Source organism: Semicossyphus pulcher, unplaced genomic scaffold (genome assembly GCF_022749685.1).
Source record: "Semicossyphus pulcher isolate SPU_LCO1_2020_fin unplaced genomic scaffold, fSemPul1.0.p SCAF_10, whole genome shotgun sequence".
NCBI lineage: Eukaryota > Metazoa > Chordata > Actinopteri > Labriformes > Labridae > Semicossyphus > Semicossyphus pulcher.
In genome coordinates this window covers 22,386,128-22,406,197 of record NW_027211604.1, presented here as the reverse complement: position 1 = coordinate 22,406,197, position 20,070 = coordinate 22,386,128, and the positions used below count along the sequence as shown (strand labels likewise).

Here is a 20,070-nt window from a genome sequence, read left to right as displayed (position 1 = left end):
AGAAAAAGAATCAAACTCGACGCTCAGATGAAGCAAACAGTCTGAAAAGGAAAACGACCGTCAGCCAGGAAAATCAAGAGTTACAACCGGAGCCAACCGTGGACGTCACACATGCAACACTGTCTGGATATCTGGGAAGTGTGCTCCTGCAATTACCGTTTATCGCCATAGGTGCCGCCAAAGAGAACGAAATTAAAATCTTCAAGATTATAACTTTAACTTGCTTTTGTCACTTTCAGTTTATTGTTATTTCTATTTTAATCCTGCATATTTAGCTTTAAATTTCCTTAATTCAATATAAAGAAGCAGGATTAAAACAGTTTATAAGAATAGGTATAGCACAGACCCATAGCCAATCAAAAGTCAATCAATCATCAACTATTGATTGTTGATTGAAATTTTGATTGATTCGTTCTTGTTGTGTAGTTACCCTTTGAGGATATGTTTCTTATAACTTTGGTCCAATTTTCATATTTTACTATAATTTGTCTTGCTTTGAATAACATTGCGCACACCAAAGTAATTGCTGAGTTCAGGGGAGATGGTGACAACACTACAATTAAGTGGTAAGTCAAGTCTGACCATCAGAGAGGTTTCACACAAGCTTACGGGTTATCCAGTTTGTCTGAACCACGTTATTTGGAGAAAAATGAAGTGAGTGCTCCTAAAATCTCTGTAATAATCCCTTTTTTCACAAGCAAGCACAGACGGTCAAAGTGGAACAAAGGTAGATTGAAGTTTGTATTGAATTTCTAAAAAAGGACTTTGGAAAATAAATTTACTCTGCCTTGGTCTTCTCTCCTTTTGGCTAACCTGAGGGTCTGACTGCTCGTATTTCTTTCCTTTTTCGACTTTATACCAGCAACGTCACCATGTGCAAATATCTGAGTGATTCATTCTGTGAGTACAGCTCATATAAGAAATGGACGTAGTAACCATGACCTCACCCAACCTCACAAGTTTGAGAAATAGAGTTTAGCATTTTGGTCGTCGTCATCATGTTTTTTAGCAGGAGGAAGAGGGTGGACACTCTGTGATAATAATGGGGATGCTTATCTTGGCTAGTAAAAAACAGGCTCAATTCAAATGAACTTACTAGAAAAATGAAGAACCAACTCAATCGCTAAAATGCTAAACAAGGCGTTTAAAGCCTATTCTCATGACTTTTCAACCACTGGTCGCCACGCCCTTAAACATACTCTGTCTAAATGTCAGTTTAACTCTTAATTGAATCATAGTTTACGAAATGAACATCATACTGTAGTGGAGAAGACTTGAAACTAGCATTGCAGACAATAAACTCATTAGGAAATTATTTACGGAGGTAATCAGTCAGCTGAGAAGAAGGGTCATTTTCTCATAGACTTCCATTGAATTGGACATCTTTATACAACCATTGGAGTCGCCTCCTGCTGGCTGTTTGAAAGAATGCCAGTGTAAGACACTTCCACATTAGCTTCACTGACTTCTTGTATGTATTATGGATAGACAGAATGAAAATAAGATCAAGGTAAAACATTTTTTTTCTTTTAGGTAATATCAGAATGAAAATATGCTACATGAAATTGTGAAGCCCAGCTTGAGATCAAGCTTCTGTTTAAGTGTATTTGCCAGTGGGTGTATACTGACGTTTTGACGTAGGGGTCGGAGAAGCCGTTGGCGTCCATGGCGGCGAGGTGAGCACAGCGTATGATGCCAACGACCAGGCAAGACTTCTGGGTGTTGTACTTAAGAGAAATCATGATGCGTCCTCGCTCCTCCAGAGACTTGTCTTCTGTTTTGTTGACCTGCAGAGGTAAAAATGACAAAATTAATAACCAGCTTTCGTTACAAATCCTACCACATAAATAGGCAGGTATTTATGCTTCTGAGCTGCTGCCAGCCGGTTCCTCTTTGTGCACAGCATCATTCACACCTGATGTTTCTCATTTCTGGCATCATAATACCTCGGGATATAACCAAAGCTTTAATTTCCAAAATGCTATTAATCCATGTAGACAAAAAAACAATACCTGGAGACATTCCCACTCTGTAAACCAAGGATGTAATTCATTTTTAAATCCCAGGAGTTTTTCTTTCCTGTTAAGCATTTTGTGAAAGTAAGTCGAAATCATAAAAAGTCGACAGCAGCTGCAGCGCTCTCCTTCCAGACAGTTGTGTGTCCTGAAAATCAGCCAAACCCTGATTGGCTGATTGATGTAATCTCCGATGTAGATGGAGAGTTAATAGCCTCATCAAAATTAATTTGCCATGTACTTTGGAGACAAGATAAACATCTGAACTGACACATGACCTGTGTGCCTGTTTTCATTTCAAACATCGCACCGGGCCTTCTCACTGATGAGCACAAATTCAACAAGGGAACCAAACCTAAAGGCTAATTAATTAAAACAGTTTTGTCAGTTTAGGTGATTTAAGATTGAATGTGATGTGTCAAAGGCTCAATTTAAACCCAATTTTGGTGCACGGTCCCATAAGGGGGCCGAGTTCTGAAACTGTCAGCTTCCCTGATCTGCTACTAGAGCTTTATCAGTTATGTCAGATGACCTCTATCTAAGTGACACCAATACTACTTTTCCCAGTCCGTAGAAGGGACAAAACTTTGTGCAGTTAGAAGAAGACAAAAGAATATGCATGAGGATTGTAGCAATGTAGCGATGTTAACTTTCATGATGACATTGAGGCACTAACAGCGACCATGCACAGCCTGACGCAGGAAAACCTGGCTGCCAAGAGAACACAGGCTGTACTCTCTTTGTGAGTTCCTTTTGAGAATTGCCTCCTTTACATATGTTCGGAGGCAACATGTTTTGAGTGAATGAGGGGCTCCATTTGTCTGGTGTCACAGGGAGGTTGTTTGGAAGATTGTGGTTGGAGGACTGATGCATGATTCTGGATATGGCATCCAGAGCCAAGTCTTTGGTTAATTTAGGGACAGACTTTGGATAATGTTCGGGGTAAGATTGTGGTTTTGGATAAATGTTGATAATTTTGTTGTGTTTCAAGTCACTGCCCTCTCTCTATTTCTATATCAAACCATTTTCTCAGCAACTCTGGTCTTAGTGATCTTAGTTTATTATTTCCCTTTTAATGCATCCATCTGTATGATGAATAACATCAAACTTTGTGATTAAAAAAAAGTTACCTATTGTAAGCTAATAAAGTGATGGCCTGGTGGAATGATTGAATTAATGTTCATTCGAAGACATGATGTTCTTCAGGCTTGCAGTTCTACCTCCAGCCTTGTGGACAGCGCTCCATAATCCCTGTCATGAGTTATTCTTGATTAGCTATGTTTTTGTCTTGTATTTTGGGGTTCAGATATTATTTCTTGTTTTACCATGTCACTTTGTCTCCCTGTCATGAGTTCTCATTGTTTAGTTTTGTGTTTAGTGTATTCCATGTCCGGGTCACAATTTAGTCTTGTTTAGTTAAGTACTCACTTGTGTCTTTTTGATTAGATCATTTCCTGTTTTACTTTGTCACCTTGTCTCTCGTGTTGGTCCTCTTCCTGCCTTTGTGTTTCCCGCTTGTTTGATTATTTGCCCTGCCCTGATTGTTTTCACCTGCCCCTTGATTGTCTCACCTGTGTCTGATTAGCCTCACCTCCTAAGTTTATTTAGTCTTTGTGCTCCCCTGTCTCGTGGCCAGTTCATTGTCGTCCATCCTGTGTAAGTCTATGTCTTTGACCTTCCTGGTGTGATTTTGTTCCTCGTGTCTTCTCTGGATATTCTTCGTGCCTCCCCTGATTTCCTCGTAGCTCCTTGTTCCCTTGGATTACCTGTTCCTGGTTTTGTTTGTACGTTTTTTGCTCTGTCTTTTGATTTTCCTTTTTGTCTTTTGTTGGAGTTTAGATTTTGTTTGTGCATTTTTGCCTTTTATTTAATTAAATCCGTATATCAAAGTCTGCATCTGGGTCCTCACCTTTTTGGTTTAACTGCAAACCCTGACAATACCTTCAACACAAAAACCAACCGTATGTTCGACCATCGTACCCTTATCCATTGAAGAATTGGTTGACAGACTGAATAACTGCTCTTTCATCAGCGTTTTCTACCTCAAGCCTTGCGATTCAAGCACATTATTTCCTTCCGGAAACCATTCAACTGATCAGTCATTAATCAATCAATCTGGCCAGTTCTTTCCGTAAACTGAATGACTGATTTAATTGGACGACTAAATAGCTGCTCGTTCATTAGTTCAGTCAGTGATATACGTTAAAGCTTAAGGTACTACCTCCAGCCTTGATACCCAAGCCAATTATCCCTGCCTGAAACCAGCCATCTGATGAGCACTCAATTAATCATGTCACTTCTTACTGTAAATTGATTGATTGATTGGTAGAACAACTGAATAGCTGCTCATTCATCAGTTTATTCAGTGTTAAGTTGAAGAACTTGAGGCATGCATGCGAAGAACTCTATAATGCCTGCTGGAAACCAAGATCTGATCAGTGATCAATCAATCAAGTCTTCTTAAACAGCTTAACTGTTTGATTGGCTGATCGATTGAATCATGTTGAAGATCTTAACGTTAGCAGTACTACCTCCAGTCTCGAGACCAAACCATCTAATCAGCCATTAACCAATCAAACAACTAAGTTGTTACTGTAAACTGATTAACTGATTGTTTAAAGGACTTCAAGAATTTCTACCATGAGCCTTGTGGCCCAAGCAATCATCCCCTTTAAAAACCAACCATCTGGTTAGCCATTAATCAATCAATGGAGATGGTCTCTGGTGTTAACTTTTGACCTGGTTAAATAATTGATCAGTTTGTTAGGTGAACTGCTGAATTTCTTCATGCCTGAAGGTCTACCTCAAGCCTTGAGACAAAATGCTGTTAAACAATTCATTCAGTGATAAGTTGAGCATCTTCAGCTCTCCAGCCTTGAGATTCATTCATCATCCATTCTTCAGTTCATGTAGTCATTCAGAGATATGCTGGTTTACGGTACTACCTCCAGCCTTGAGACATAAGCCAGTTACACGAAACCAACCGTTGGATGAGCCAATCGAGTCAGTTCTTGCTGTAGGCTGATTAATTGATGGTTGTATGGCTGATCGATTGAAAAGGCCAAGCAGCTCGATCATTCAGCAATCTGTTGAAGCTCTTTAGGCATTCAGTTCTACCTTCAACCTTGAGATTCAAGATCATTATCACTTCCTGAAAGCAGCCATCTGATCAACCATTAGTCAATCGATCGAGTCAATTCTCAGCCACTTATTCATCATCAGTGATATGTTAAGGCCAACGGTACTACCTTCAGCCTTGAGACCCCCAATGCCCAAAACCAACCATCTGATCAATGATGATCAATCAATCATGTTAGTTCTTGCTTACTTTAGTGGTGGAGTAGCAGTTACCAGGCATTCATCTTACTCTTATCGCATCAGTGTGATTGTCTTTTCACATTCTTTTAGTGTTTTTCGAGCACTTTAAGCCCTACAGAGAGAGAATACATACTTCAGTGTGTGACTTTTTACAGAAATGCAGCCCAAGCCCCCAAAGAGCTATCTGAGTTTTATCAATTCTGTGCCCAATGACTTAGAAATGTAATTTACCAGAAACACTCCCACATTGGCTGATTGAGTGAATTTGCACCGGGCTTTCCCACACATCAGCATTTATTTCCCCCAATATTAAAGTTTAAGACCATCCATATCTGCAGAGCAAATGCACAGAGGCTTAACAACTTCAAGCTTATCAAGAGCTTCCGTTTAAATGCACGGACCAGTGGAAATATGGGCAATGGGACTGCGACTTCTCTCAATTGGGTTTTTGCCATTATTAATTGATATTCATTCGTTTTCACAGTCTCATTCTGCCTTTCTGTCTCCTTGACAAAGTGGCCATTACTTCACACAGAAGCCAAGCTGTAGAATTAAACTTAAGAGACATAGTTCTATAAATAGTATTTCATAAAACCCTAACCCTGACGACATGACTTATCAACCAAAAACATTCATTAAATTGGTTCTGTTTTATTGTACCTTATAAAGCTCACAAGTTTAAGTTCTGACCAGTGGTATAATAAAAGACACTGCTACCCCACTGCCTGTACCTTAACACATACTGTATAGTAACTTATAACAAAAGCTCATTAAAACAACTGTGCACTCCCTGCTCAGGGCCATAAAACACAGACGGACAAATTAAACAACTAGCTGGTGAACAAAGTAAAGAATTTAGCAGCTAAAATGGCAGATACAATGCTCAGAAGCTGAGACCAAACACAGAGATAAAAGAGAAGTAATATTGGACTAACATTCCCTAAGTAACACAAACGTGACTCAAAAAGAATGATAATGTTGCTCCATTACAATTGGAGGTGTGAATAAAGAATTGCTAGCAAAGTAGCTCAACCTCAGAATTTGATGATATCTCAACGGCTTGTTTTTCCTCTGCCCCAAGTTATTGCAGATTTTAGAAAAAAAGAAGGGTTTGAAACTACTTTTTCAACAATCGTTGGAACTCTTACAAGAGTCCTCGTGCCAACAAAAGTCTAGGGCTTGCCATCAGGCATATATTCAGCTGTTTGTAACTTGTTCAGACAACTTGAAAACACCACACGGAGAAACCTACATAAATGGACAGCTATGATTTGCCCTCACCAGCTCCGAGCTGTGGTCTTTGTCACAACCTTTGTTGGCTCAAGCATTCCCAACTAAACACTAACACCTAAAAACAGCCTTAACATTCAGAAACAGTGTCAGAATAATAACATGAAAAATAAAAAACAGGCAGAATGAAAACTCCAACAGACGCAGACTTCTATCGTGTGCTGTGTGTAGGAGACTGTGCTCAACAATCTGTCCAGCAGTGTCCACAGCAGGGTACTAATCAGATCTCTCCAGGGAGCCGACTCGCTCTACATGAATCACAGATGACTTTTACAAGACGTCTCACTGGACTTGTGGACTCGATTGCATCTATCTCATCTGGCATGCCGACATGTTCCAGTCGCTGCCTCGCTTTACTGTCAGATCCATTTAGTGCTGTCTCTTCTTCTGCTGGTTATACACGGTTAGGACATCCCACCTCACTGTCTCCTTTAACAAGGAGCACATTGGGAGGTCTGTGACAAAACAAAGAGGCTGACAGGAATACAAGAAAGCAAGGCGAGGAGGCGGAAACCTCAGAATGCCTCAATGGAATCAAGGTCGACATACCTGACAAGTGCTGACATCTTTACAGCACTCAGTGTCTTATATCCTGCTTTACTCTCACGGACGAACCATTAAACCTTTCTTCTCTAGCATATTATTTTGTATGTTGTCATGTAAACAACTTATACCAACAAATAGACACATTTAACACAAACACACTCTATCGATTCTCTGTTTCTATGGTCCTCTTTTCTTCCGACCATCCATCTGGCCAAACATAAAATCGACTTATAAAAACAAACACACTGCGGCTGTAGTGTTTGCTTCATGTTCACCAGCTGACGGTACCATTGCTTTGGGGAAACTCAATAAACACTGTCCTAAAAGATGTCCATAAATTAATAATATAGTGCACACAACATATGTCAGGATGATCAGAGTGATAAACCTGCAAAGAGCTTTAGGTAAGTGAATATCATTTAACAGGTGGCCATAAACACAACAACAGTTGAATGCTCAGGTTGATGCATAATTGGTGAATCTAAAAATAGCAGCTATAAAGTCAGGTCAATTTTTATTTTTATAACATGAACTCATAAATCAACTAACCGCAGAGGGCTTTACAGTCTGTGCAAAATAGGGCAAACCATTAAAGGATCAACTGGCCCCTGGAAAAAGCCACTGTCAGTCAAAGCTGGTGTTCTCTGTAATCGATAGGAAGCAATCATATTTGAAATTGGCGCCATAGCTGTGGAGAAAGTTGTACAAACAGCTTGTGCATTACGCCCCTCCGTCTGAAAGGAACGGCCAAGCGAGAGATGCTGGAGTGAAATACTATTGTTTTCACTGCAGGCGATGGCTCAGAGCGGTACAGAATCCAAAATACGACGAGAATATACCGATGGATCGTCTAAAAAAATCTTCAGCTCTGCAGTCTACATTTCAAACCTGATGATTTTGAAAGAGACATGACATCGGAGGCGGGCGTCCTAGATCAGGGAAGTGTAGTTTAACAAGCTCCCTGGCCTCCGTTAGATAACGCGTTTGACGTAGTCTGGTGGAGGTTTTCAAGGGCCCATTGGAGAAGAAGATAACGTCCTCCAAAGGAACAGAGTGAAATGGCATTTTTTTCCCTACCATAATGGCATTAGCTCCCCATAATAGCATGATAGGGCTGAGGTTGAAAATCAGTGAACTGGCCCTTTAAGCCTTTTTTTCTTCCAGATAATTTAATGGTGTTGGAATAAAAACTTACACCACCAAACACAAAACAGACTCTATTGACTACCATGTAACATCATGGATAAAAACACAGTAATGATCTGCGGCTTCACGTCCTCTGCTCCTCATAGACTGATGTCTTTCCCTCATTTCATGATCCTCTTTTCCTCTTTCCATCCATCTGCTCAAACACAAAATTAACTTACACAAACAAACACACTGCAGCTGTAGTGTTTGCTTTACATTCAGCGGCTAATTGTACCATTGCCTTGGGGGAAACTCGATTAAGATTTGCCCAGAGGATGTCCATTAATCGGATTTAACGCACAGTACAACCGGACACCTCGGACGTGACTGTCTGAACATTTTTCTAAATGAATGCAGCTGAAGAGCAGAATAAATCGACTGAGATATATACATCGCTGGCTTATTTTTTTCCGAACTCCACAGGCTGGTAACAAAGAAGCACAGAGGTAGCAACCCGGCACAATAATATGCCAATTGTATTGACTGGGTTCCAGGTATTAGGCGGTCCCTGAGGGGGTTTCCAGGGAAACAGAGATATTACCAGGAAAATAAAGACAGGTGATATCCCAGGATAAAGGGGGTGTCCTTTGACTGGTCCAGGATGCTGAGCCAGTAATCAATTCCAATTTCTTAACTTACAGTCTGAAGTGGATAAACCTTAATTACCTGCCACAAGTGTTTCCCTCTGTGCCTGCTCCTGACTAAAGCCTAACAACACAATGAAAAATCCTGACATGCATGGAGGAGCACAGGTCTTTTTAGTGCCACATGTCATTAGTAAGGCTCTTTGTAACAGTGCGTGGGCAGTCCACAATATGAGGCTCTAACAGGAAGCTGGGCCAAAATGAATCTCCTGCCAATGTCCTGGTGGGATCCCTCAGATCAACACCTCTCCGAGAACAGAGGGGCGCTGACTTTTGTGCAGATGTAAGAGAAGTGGCAAAGGCTAACAGCGCTCTGGCATTCAGCCCGCCTACTCACAAACAGACCTGAAAACTTTCTTTCAAATACAAAGTTTTTCTTGGAAACCTATTCCTGTACAAAAAAGCAAAAACACCTCAATGATTATCTATTAGAGTTTAACTCAGCTATCTGTCTCTCATCTGCTGCACTAGGACTGTGTGGGTTTGGCTTAATCAGACTTGACTGACAGTGCTGGCAAACATACTGCCATCACATTTGGATTTAAATGTTGCAGTGACTTTTATAAACTTTTATGTGACACACTTTTTCCAACCAAGTCCTGCCCACTTCACACCAATGAGTAAACAAACTAATACTTTATAAATGGTGTGGTCATTTTCTGTAATTGAGATTTTCAGAGCATTTAACTGACTGACAGTGAGATAGTGATAATTTCACTGTCAACCACAATAATGAGTTAACACATTTAATGAATATGTGACCTATGGTTGGACTTACTTTGTTCTCCAACCTCTGGCAGAGGAGGCTCTGTATCCTCACCAGGCATGTGCCTTCTCTCTCAGACAGAAGGATCCTCCCCAGCAGCCATAATCAATGCTATATTAACATTCATATAAAATATATGTACAATAGATCACACAGTATGTGAAAGAGGTAGCTCGGAGTGACAAACCTATGAGAATTATTACCCAACCCAGCAGATCCCTTCACATCTACAGAAATTTACAGTGCCTTCTGGCTCCTTTTGTTTAATGGTCGCAGCTACGATTTGGTTCACTTTAACAAAGCAAAAAAGGTTTTCAAACTCACAGCACACTACCTGCACAGCAACGAATGACAGACAGAGAAGCTGGTGGAAAAAGATGTAGGGGTGATAAATAAAGATATTTCCCCCAAAACCAGAGCCTGAAGGTGATTGAATATTGCAATTAGATTCAAGTGGCAAGAAACACAACAAAAGATGAATTCTTATATTTAACCATTATTCTAAAAGATCTGAAAACATACTATACTTTTTGTATAGCCTGAAATCACAGATTATAAAACAACTCCCCCCATAACAAAACCTTTCACAGGGAAAAAAAACGGAAGAAAGAGCAACAGAGGAAGGATCACTCTACCAGGATGGATCGGAATAAAAAAGATGCGATGTGTACAGAATAGAACAACATTTGAGATACATGTAGATCAGAAAACACAAGTGAAGATTCGGATACTGTCTGCTGTCAAGTTAAAACACCTTACAAAGTGATAATTTGTCAGTGTTGTGTCTACAGCTTGTTTTCATACCCTCAAGTGTCAAGAAAAGTTATAGCAGATTTAATGTACGGAAGCCTTAAACCAGGGGTCTCCAGGGACTCTAACACACCTGATTCAAATGATCTGCTCGTTATCAACCAACTGCAGCGTCTCAGGGGATTGATAATGAGCAAAACATTCGAATCAGGTGTGTTAGAGTGCGGAGGATCCTAAAACATGCAGGAAGGTAGGTCTCCAGGAGCAGGGTTGGAGACCCCTGCCTTAAACTGACCTGCATCCATACTTTTTAATTTCTCAGTTTTCCTGTGATAACGAGTCAGTTTCAGTTATTTTCTCCAGATCTCGACTTGTTTTACTCGTTATCTCTGGATAACAAAGCTTGTTTTCTTGTGATAACAGGATAATTTTCTGGCGATTTAGTATCTAGAATAGTCTGGTCACTGTGATAGGACGTGCCATGCTGCCATTGCCCACACTTGTGAGGTAAGTTGAGCCCTTCTCTCTGTTTGTTTTGTGCTTTTGCAACTCTGGGGATACTAGTTATGAACTGAAATGAATTAATAATCGCAGGAAATCCAGCGTTGTTATCTCGAGATAACAAGATAAATAAACTGAGATCTCGAGAAAACAACAGGAAATAAAATGTATGGGCTTCTGTATCACAGTGGTTGCATGTGCAGCCAGGATAATTTGATCCCTATTTGGCATCCCACGATTAACAACAACTTAGCCAGAACTTCTCACAGGGCAAAGGTCTTAGGACACGACCTGATGGGAGTGTTGGATAAAAGGTCAGGGGTCATCAATATAATTAGGAGATATTATCAAGGGGCAAAAAGTTTCATTTTTTTATCAGTATATCTTGCTGTGGACCAAAGTTTGTATGGACCGACCAACATTTTCACCCTAAGGACCCTCCACTAATGGGCCATAACCTTTTGTGTGCTCACTACAATGATCCAGCACAGCAGTAACACCACTGTTGGTGCTGAGCTCTCAGGCTACACAAAACGCCAGCTCTTTAACATTGGTTTACATACAATTTAATGAGACAAAGTGACATTTCAAAAAGAGGAATTATGTCATGTATCCAAACAGGGTGAGTTTCAAAATAGTGGCCATCTATTACAGTGAAACCTTTCATTTCCTGACCGAGCTGAGGGAGTAGAGAAATGTATTTCACAGGGACAACAAGCCAAGATTCACTGGCAGATAAGGCTGCTGGCCCTGATACTGTTGCAGCCCTGTTGCTGTCTGCTGGTGCCAGTGCTGAGGGCAGATCCAGAGCTGAGGCTGGCACTAACATGCTTTACATAGAATTGAATGAATGGTCACAATGGACATAGCTGTCCGGCGTGAGATTTGCCAAAGACCTTTAAGTAAGCATGTGCAACATTCGTTTGCTGTTCCCCAGAAGCCATGACCCGTGATTTGATCAATTTACACGAATCCTTTGGTGTCTAACAGTCTGTGAATGGCCCAACCCATGTTAAAGGCCATACCCTCGACTTAGTTCTCCCCTCAGGTATCTACAGTATATCTCCAACCCTCTGACGGAAGATTTTCACCTATCTGATCACACAGGCATAATTTTTTACCTGGATTTACCACACTCTCATCCGGCCCACCCTGCTCTTCTCTGCTCCCCAATCTATACTCCTCCACTGCCACTAGGTTTGCAGAAGCCTACAGAGATGCTCCCATCATTACCAGTGTTGAAGCTGAACCATCTCATGTGAGCCCAGAGACATGAGGTGGACGTCGCCGGGGTGACGTCCACCAAATTCAGCCGTGAGTTTGGTGGTTTGCCAGTTGCAGTTTTGTTTTATTTTTGCCAGAAGTGACAGAAGTTGTCAGGTTATGATGGTAGCAACTTGTCAATCACATTGCCTTCTATTTCACTCCATGTTTCACTCACTCTTTTGGGGCCAGGGACCCCTTACAGTGGAGAGCATTTTCCAAGGACCCTCTCATAATCGTAACACCGATTAATCATATGTCTACTATCATTTTCACTCTTAGATGTCATTGGAACTATTTGTAAAACTTATTGTTTGTTGTTACTGTTTCATAGTGATAAACAGAAAAACATTTCAATTTGAATCATGTTGATACCACTTATACACTTTAAAACAGAGACTCATATATTCATTGCTTGTGGATTCAACTACTTTTCAAGTGAGCTTAAAGCTTTCAGAAAATTAACAGCTGCAACACAGCAGCAGGAACAGTTCGTTGAGTGATTAATGACAGATTGATGTGATGTGTCACAATCATGTCGGCTTCTATTGGTCCAAAGCTAACGTAACATGGGAGTAATGGACACAATATGCTTCTTTTATTGGCACAAATGGTCCTCATCTGTAGACGTGCAGTTTTTAATGATGCAGCACAATTTTATAATTTATTATAAATGTTTTATAATTATTTTGCGGACCCCCAGGCTACAGTTTGCGGACCCCATTTTGAGAACCACTGACTTAGACAATTAGGATACATGTCATAATAGTTGTTTTTTTTCATTTCTATATTTCATTTGGGATCGACTCCACAGGTTTACTGTATGATTGGCATGTTTATATGAGCCAGTCAAAATGCTCCACTGTCAGCCCAAAACCATCAACAGGACAGGCACTCTGAGCTGCTTGATGATTAAATGGTCGGTGCTCTGTTCTCCCCAGCACAGCAAACAACATCCTGTGTTCAGACAGAACGCCTTATCCTCGACTTCAAGAGTAAGCAGAGCAGAAAGCTTTCTGCCATGAGCTCTCTCTCTCTGGTCATAACTTCACTTTGCCTTGAAGCGTTTCTGTGTGAAAATAGCCAAACTGTGCTTTAAACTGTTTGTTGCGAGGGTGAGACATATGACAGGATGGTACAAAATAGCAAGGCAATATAACTGAGACCGAACAGAACCCCAGAAAATACAGTTATGGAGTTTGTCACAAACATCTGCTCGACAGCTACTATAAAAGCCACTGCAGACTGTGATGGCCTGAGAAACTGGATCTAAAAAAAAACCCTCCTCCAGTCTTATCGTTCACTTCCTGTCAGTGAGAATAAGACTTTAAGGGAATGTATAGTGTATGTTGAGGCAATCCGTCCACTATTTGCTGTAGAAACGCTGGTTTTCTAAGGCTTCAGCCAGAAACGTCATGTAATCCACTATGAGGACATGCTTCTTTGGGTAGTGGGAGCTTTGAAAAAGCAGTGAGTCAGATATCAGCTTTGACAGCATTTAGAGAATATCCACACTAAAAATATGACTGTATAAGTGTAACACAGCTTATTACGACACACATTTGCTGTTACAGTTAGTCAGAGGGTTGGCGGTCAGGAGCCACAGATGAGTCACATAAACGCAGGACATTTAACAAGGAGGCTGGGATCTGGTGGCCCGTGTGAAACCAAAGGTGAAGCTGACCTCCATCAAATACGTAACGTTACCCATATTCAAACCTACAAACAAACACAGGACTTTCAACCAGGAGACCAAGATTCAAAGAAGTAGTTTTGGTGTATAAAACTAATCAAACAGCGACATTTAATGGAATTAAACAAGGGTTTGTCCGGTACCAGTTTGTAGGTTTGAGGATGTTAAGCATTCCAATGGTGGGACGCTAGTTAAACGCTCTCCTGTGGGTCGTATTAGCGCGTGGTAACATACAACCTGTGTGGTCCTATGTGTTTGAGGGTTTGTTTTCACCTTAAAGATATTAAAATTTCCACCAAAGGTTTGGAGGGATGATTTGCAAATTGCACCACTCTACGACAGACGCCCGTCGTGATAGTGCCTATGATTTCTGCCAGCACTATTGCTCTGTAATCATTGAACTTTCTGACAAATGATTACCATCATACACATTTCAAACATGGTCATTTTGGAAGTGTAGCACATACCTGACAAAGTCCAAAGCCCGTAGTGAAAGCATCGTCTGATAGCAGTTACTCTCGAGCTTGTTGTGTTTTTCTGGATGCCATTTCACACTCCCACATAGACAACAAAGCATACAAGAGGAGCAACAGGGATGCGACTCTCCAAACACCAGGCAGTGCTTTAAACACTAAAAATGTCTGATCCAGAATTACACTGTGGTCATTTTTTTTTAAACCAACAGAAAGTGTGTGGGCAATTTAAAAAGGATATTCAATCACAGTTCAATGATGCTCCAGTCCACTCCCTTGCTCCCATAACACATAATCCACTCCACAGGCTTAAAACACACTACTCTAATCTATCATGTGGTTTAAACTTAATCCTTATAGATACTCTTGTTGGTCCTGGTGTTCTCCCTGTAACTATATAGAACATCCTTTGCGTGATGTGTCGCAATGTAAAGCAAAGATAACACTAAGCTTTGATCTGATTTTTACATGCAGAACAAACGAATGCTTCAGCAACTGAACACATTATTATCTGAATTTAGTGTTACTAGGTATTTGAGTTCACAGTTACCTGCTGTTACTGTGAAAAGTGATTAGAAAACGAGCTCTCAATGCCAAGGTCTTAAGGTCTTTGACACATGGCTGTGAAGTGTGTTCCCCGAAAGAATTAAAAGAGTATCAGGAACATTGATGGCTTATGTACATGATCTGGAAAACCAAGCTAAAATATACTAGGTATTACAATAAAAATAATAGGCTGTATATGTATCTAATTAAATTTTTTTCTCTTTTTCCTGTATTATTGACCATAAATAGGTGATTTATTTACTGTAAGGTTTAATATTTAGTATAAAAATGATCTTCTAATTTACTGACAGCAACATGGGATCATAACTGATAAAGAAAACAAAATCAGTTGCTGTCTTGTTGCGTGCCTCAGTGATGAATTAAATTACCCTTATGTGATATAAAACATCCTGCAGTCTGACCATTTTAAATCCAAGGTTTTACAAAACGACATTTTTTAAATTATATTTCAGATAAAACATTTTACAGTAACGTGAATTCTTAGAAAACAGATCAAGCTGTTCACCTCTAACCCACCCACATCCTCCCTGATTGGTTTCTTGTTGTAGACGGGGGTATGCCATCACTGGGTTAATCCCTTATCCAATATTTAATGTGATATTGTTTGTGACTATGCAACAAACAACAAGCAATCTCAGGTCACACACAGGGGAATGAGATCGGATATAATATAATGTATTATAGAAGATAAAATACAGACTGAAGTGAAGAGTGAGTAGAAGTGTTAAAGCTTATAACATATTATTTTAAACAGTACAGTCCATTATACAGTATATAATGGTATGGTAGCACAGTACTTTACAGCGGTTTAAGTAACATAATACAGTATAGTACGTTATATTACACTATGGTACAGTATAGTACTTTATATAACACTATGGTACAGTATAGTACTTTATATTACACTATAGTACTTTATATTACAATATGGTACAGTATAGTACGTTATATTACACTATGGTACAGTATAGTACGTTATATTACACTATGGTACAGTGTAGTACTTTATATTACAATATGGTACAGTATAGTACGTTATATTACACTATGGTACAGTGTAGTACTTTATATTACAATATGGTACAGTATAGTACTTTATATTACACTATGGTACAGTATAGTACTTTATATTACACTATAGTACTTTATATTACAATATGGTACAGTATAGTACGTTATATTACACTATGGTACAGTATAGTACTTTTTATTACACTATGGTACAGTATAGTACTTTATATTACACTATGGTACAGTATAGTACGTTATATTACACTATGGTACAGTATAGTACTTTTTATTACACTATGGTACAGTATAGTACGTTATATTACACTATGGTACAGTATAGTACGTTATATTACACTATGGTACAGTATAGTACTTTATATTACACTATGGTACAGTATAGTACGTTATATTACACTATGGTACAGTATAGTACTTTTTATTACACTATGGTACAGTATAGTACTTTATATTACACTATGGTACAGTATAGTACTTTTTATTACACTATGGTACAGTATAGTACGTTATATTACACTATGGTACAGTATAGTACTTTATATAACACTATGGTACAGTATAGTACGTTATATTACACTATGGTACAGTATAGTACTTTATATAACACTATGGTACAGTATAGTCCACTGCAGAGTATTATAATGAGGTATATAGATATAGTGCATTATATACTTATGTTTAGATCAGAATAGCAAAATACATTATAGTGCTTTATATTAAACTATGGTAAAGTACTGTACAGTAAATTTTATAGTACTATGGTATATAGTCTACGGCGATATAGTATCGTTTAATAGAGTTCATTATGTACCAGAGTATAGTATAGTACAGCATTGTATACCAGAGTACAGTAACACTAAGTATACAGTACAGAATATTCTAGTATAGTATAGTATATTTAGCACATAAGATACTTGTTACGTTTATAGCAAGTAATATACAGAACAGTAATTTATAGTAGAATATTGCAGTACAGTGCCATAAAGTATAAAACCAAAATAATGACTCTTAATACCAATATTAGTTTTACATAGTGTATACTGCAGGTTAGTAAAGTATTGTATAAATAGTACGGTATAATACAATTGTAGTAGTATAGCATATACATGAGTACATTATAGTTTTATAAAGGTACAGTAAGCTATATGCGGTCCTATTCTAAGGTATTGTTTATAGTGATGAATAGAACTGTAGTATTTAGCCATGATAATAAAAAACTGATTTAGCGTAACAACCCTCATAAAGCAAGTTATAATAACAACTTTGTGCATTTTCTGTGGCTGAACAACCAAAAGTCATAGGTTTAAACTTCCAGTAAAAAGTATTGTGTGTGTGTATGTGTGTTTGTGTCAGGTTGGGACTTACAGGCAACTGTTTCTCCAGGCAGTTGTTGAAGTTTTTGATTTGGTTGGGCTTCAGCTTCTTGAGGGGGATTCTCGTTTCCCCGATGAACTCGTTGTGGCGGAATTTGTCCTCATCACACACCGAAATCCTGTAAAGTGAAGAGCAGAGCAGGACCTGAATGAAGTGAGGCTCGGGTTAAGGATTTGTTGCTGAGAAGAGGCTTAAAAAACCTTAACAGCAGTAATTTTCCACCTGGAGCCCATCGGCCTCCATCACAGGGACTCAGTCCTCTCCAAAGTCTCCACTTCACGACAGAACTACTCCCTCTGACTCTCCGAAACAAAACTCTGGTGAGCTCTGCAAGGAAGGAGCTCATAAGATTTTTGTCAGACTCCATCAGCGTGACAGACGATGATGGGATAATTATGCTGTTGGAAGCATTCGGCCATGTTTGGATCAAAAGAGTCTAAATGAAAGGGGAAATCTTGATGAGAAGAAGTAGAGAGATTTCCTGAAGATTGATGAGTTACATTGTGCCAATGTGGGGAATATTTCGAAAAGCATTGTTGTTACTAATAACCCTAGCAATTAGCCTTAAGTGTGAACGCTTTGTCTCGTTTTAAGACTGAGAAGCAAATGATGAAAACTCTTGAATTAAGGGGAATTATCTTCTGAAGTAGCTCTGGTTTTAACATCTTTTCACTCAAATCAATAAAGACGCAAACAGTTAAGAGGTTTTCAGTTTGTTAGACTTAATGCAGGACTTGGAAAGAGTCCATTACCATTTATATCAACAGATTTCTCAGTTCTTATGCCTTCGGTTACACTACAGCTGCTTATGGGACTATATAAGGAATCATAATATTATTATTATATTATATTGTCCATAAGAGTAAGCTATAACAGTCCATGCAGCAACATTCGTTATCGCTGTAGGTGCTAATGATGAATCCATAATAATGTTTGCTTTATCCATCTTTTATTGTTCGTGTGGAAATCTAGCTTCCTATTATTGTGTTAGTAATGGTTTGTTAGGACTCGCCAACTCATTGCTTTCTTCTCAAGTAAAGCTTGACAAGATGTATTGTGTAAGTACATTATGTTAGAGCTTATTTAAACCTGAACCATGATCTTCTTCCGAAACATTACAAAGTGGTTTTGGTGGTGTCAGTTTCACAACATTAACCATCATTGCATGTCTAAAATGTGCCTGTAGGAATTATTTTTAAATCTTACATCATGTTTAATATTTATTTTTGCTAACTTGACTGCTTTATTTTGAAAGTTCTGGTTAGAGAACAACTTTTCCTACTCGCTATTTATTAGATATTCTGAATCAAGAGTGTTATGCATGATATGATGTATTTAAATGTCTGCTGCGTCACCGTCTGACGTCACAAACGCATCGGAAACAGGGTCACTAAACAGTGAAGATGTTACGATGGTTAGGTCTTTATTGTATCTATTACTCATTCAGTCTGTTTATTAAACTTGGCGCCGACAAATTTGGAACGATGTTCGAGCGCTGCTCGGACGGAGACGGGCGGAGTTTGTAGCTGAGATGACAAGGAGTCGCAGAAGTCACCGACGGAGCATAGCATCGCGCCGGAGAGGGGTAGGAGATGAGTGTGTCCACACAGGTTTTGTGTTCCCATCAATGCCGATCAGAGCCGAGGTGATAATTACCCGGGTCTACTGCAGAGTCATTTGACCCGGGTCTGAATGCCGATTGTAACCATTCCCACTTAGCAAAAAAGCAGAGTGTTTGTTTTTTTTAACCAGTGGGAAAGCAGCTTTGGAAACATTGTTTAATGTGTAATGAACTTTACAGCATCTCGAAGCGGGTGGTTTTCTTTCTATAGCTGGATGATAAGCTTTAGTGGATTAATGGCTGAGGAACGCAAGTGCTCATCAATAATATTTATTGTTGCTCACTAACAAGAGTAGACTGAGACGTGTCGTCCCTCTTTATATCCAGTCATTGGTGAGTACAGGTAGTCAAAATGTATTACAGACTCGTTGCCTGACCTCCAACTATTATTCATCTGAAGCCTCCATAAAAGACTTGCATTCATATTCACTATTAGTGCCCCCATAAAGAACAGATGTAGTCTTTACGGAAAGTGTTACCAATATCTTACCAAGTGTATTCATCCTGATACAGAGGCAGATACATTTAGTCTAATTTCAAACCAAATCACGGCTTTGACATGAACACATCACACTGTGCTCGTCTTATTTACTCAATTAGTTCAGCTTGGATTGAATTGTGTTGTCGTGCATTAATGCAACATCCAGCCTGTTATTTACCTGTTTCCTGTTTGTTTCCACTGAGCACACAATTACAACCTACATCCTCTGAAAAGTGTATATTGGTCTGCATATTCTTCAATCAATAATAAAAGAAGATTCATTATTCTGCAAATTGCTGATTGATGGTGAACTGAAGGGCAGCGCTCCGTTCAAACCCCCAGAGGACAAAAGGCACACGCGCTGTTCTGTCCAGACAGGAGATCTATATTCCTCTCCCATTTCATTAAATTTATAATAAATGACAATTATTGGTGTGGGACGAGGTGCTCTCCGTGGATCTACGTCTTGACAATTATTGGTGTGGGACGAGGTGCTCTCCGTGGATCTATGTCTTCAATAAATGCAGAGAGCAGTCTGTATGTAAGCACTC

General features: G+C 39.3%; 1 protein-coding gene across 1 annotated transcript in view; it reads right to left on the bottom strand.

Annotated features, from left to right (window-relative positions):
• The window catches only part of doc2b (double C2-like domains, beta), a 171,769-nt gene that overhangs the window by 11,496 nt on the left and 140,203 nt on the right, over positions 1-20,070 (bottom strand). The window contains exons 5-6 of the mRNA XM_069672896.1: positions 17,409-17,535; positions 1,630-1,787 (exon numbers count right to left, since the gene is read on the bottom strand). Coding sequence (XP_069528997.1) covers positions 1,630-1,787; positions 17,409-17,535 — 285 coding nt within the window. The remainder of the gene's footprint in view (positions 1-1,629; positions 1,788-17,408; positions 17,536-20,070) is intronic.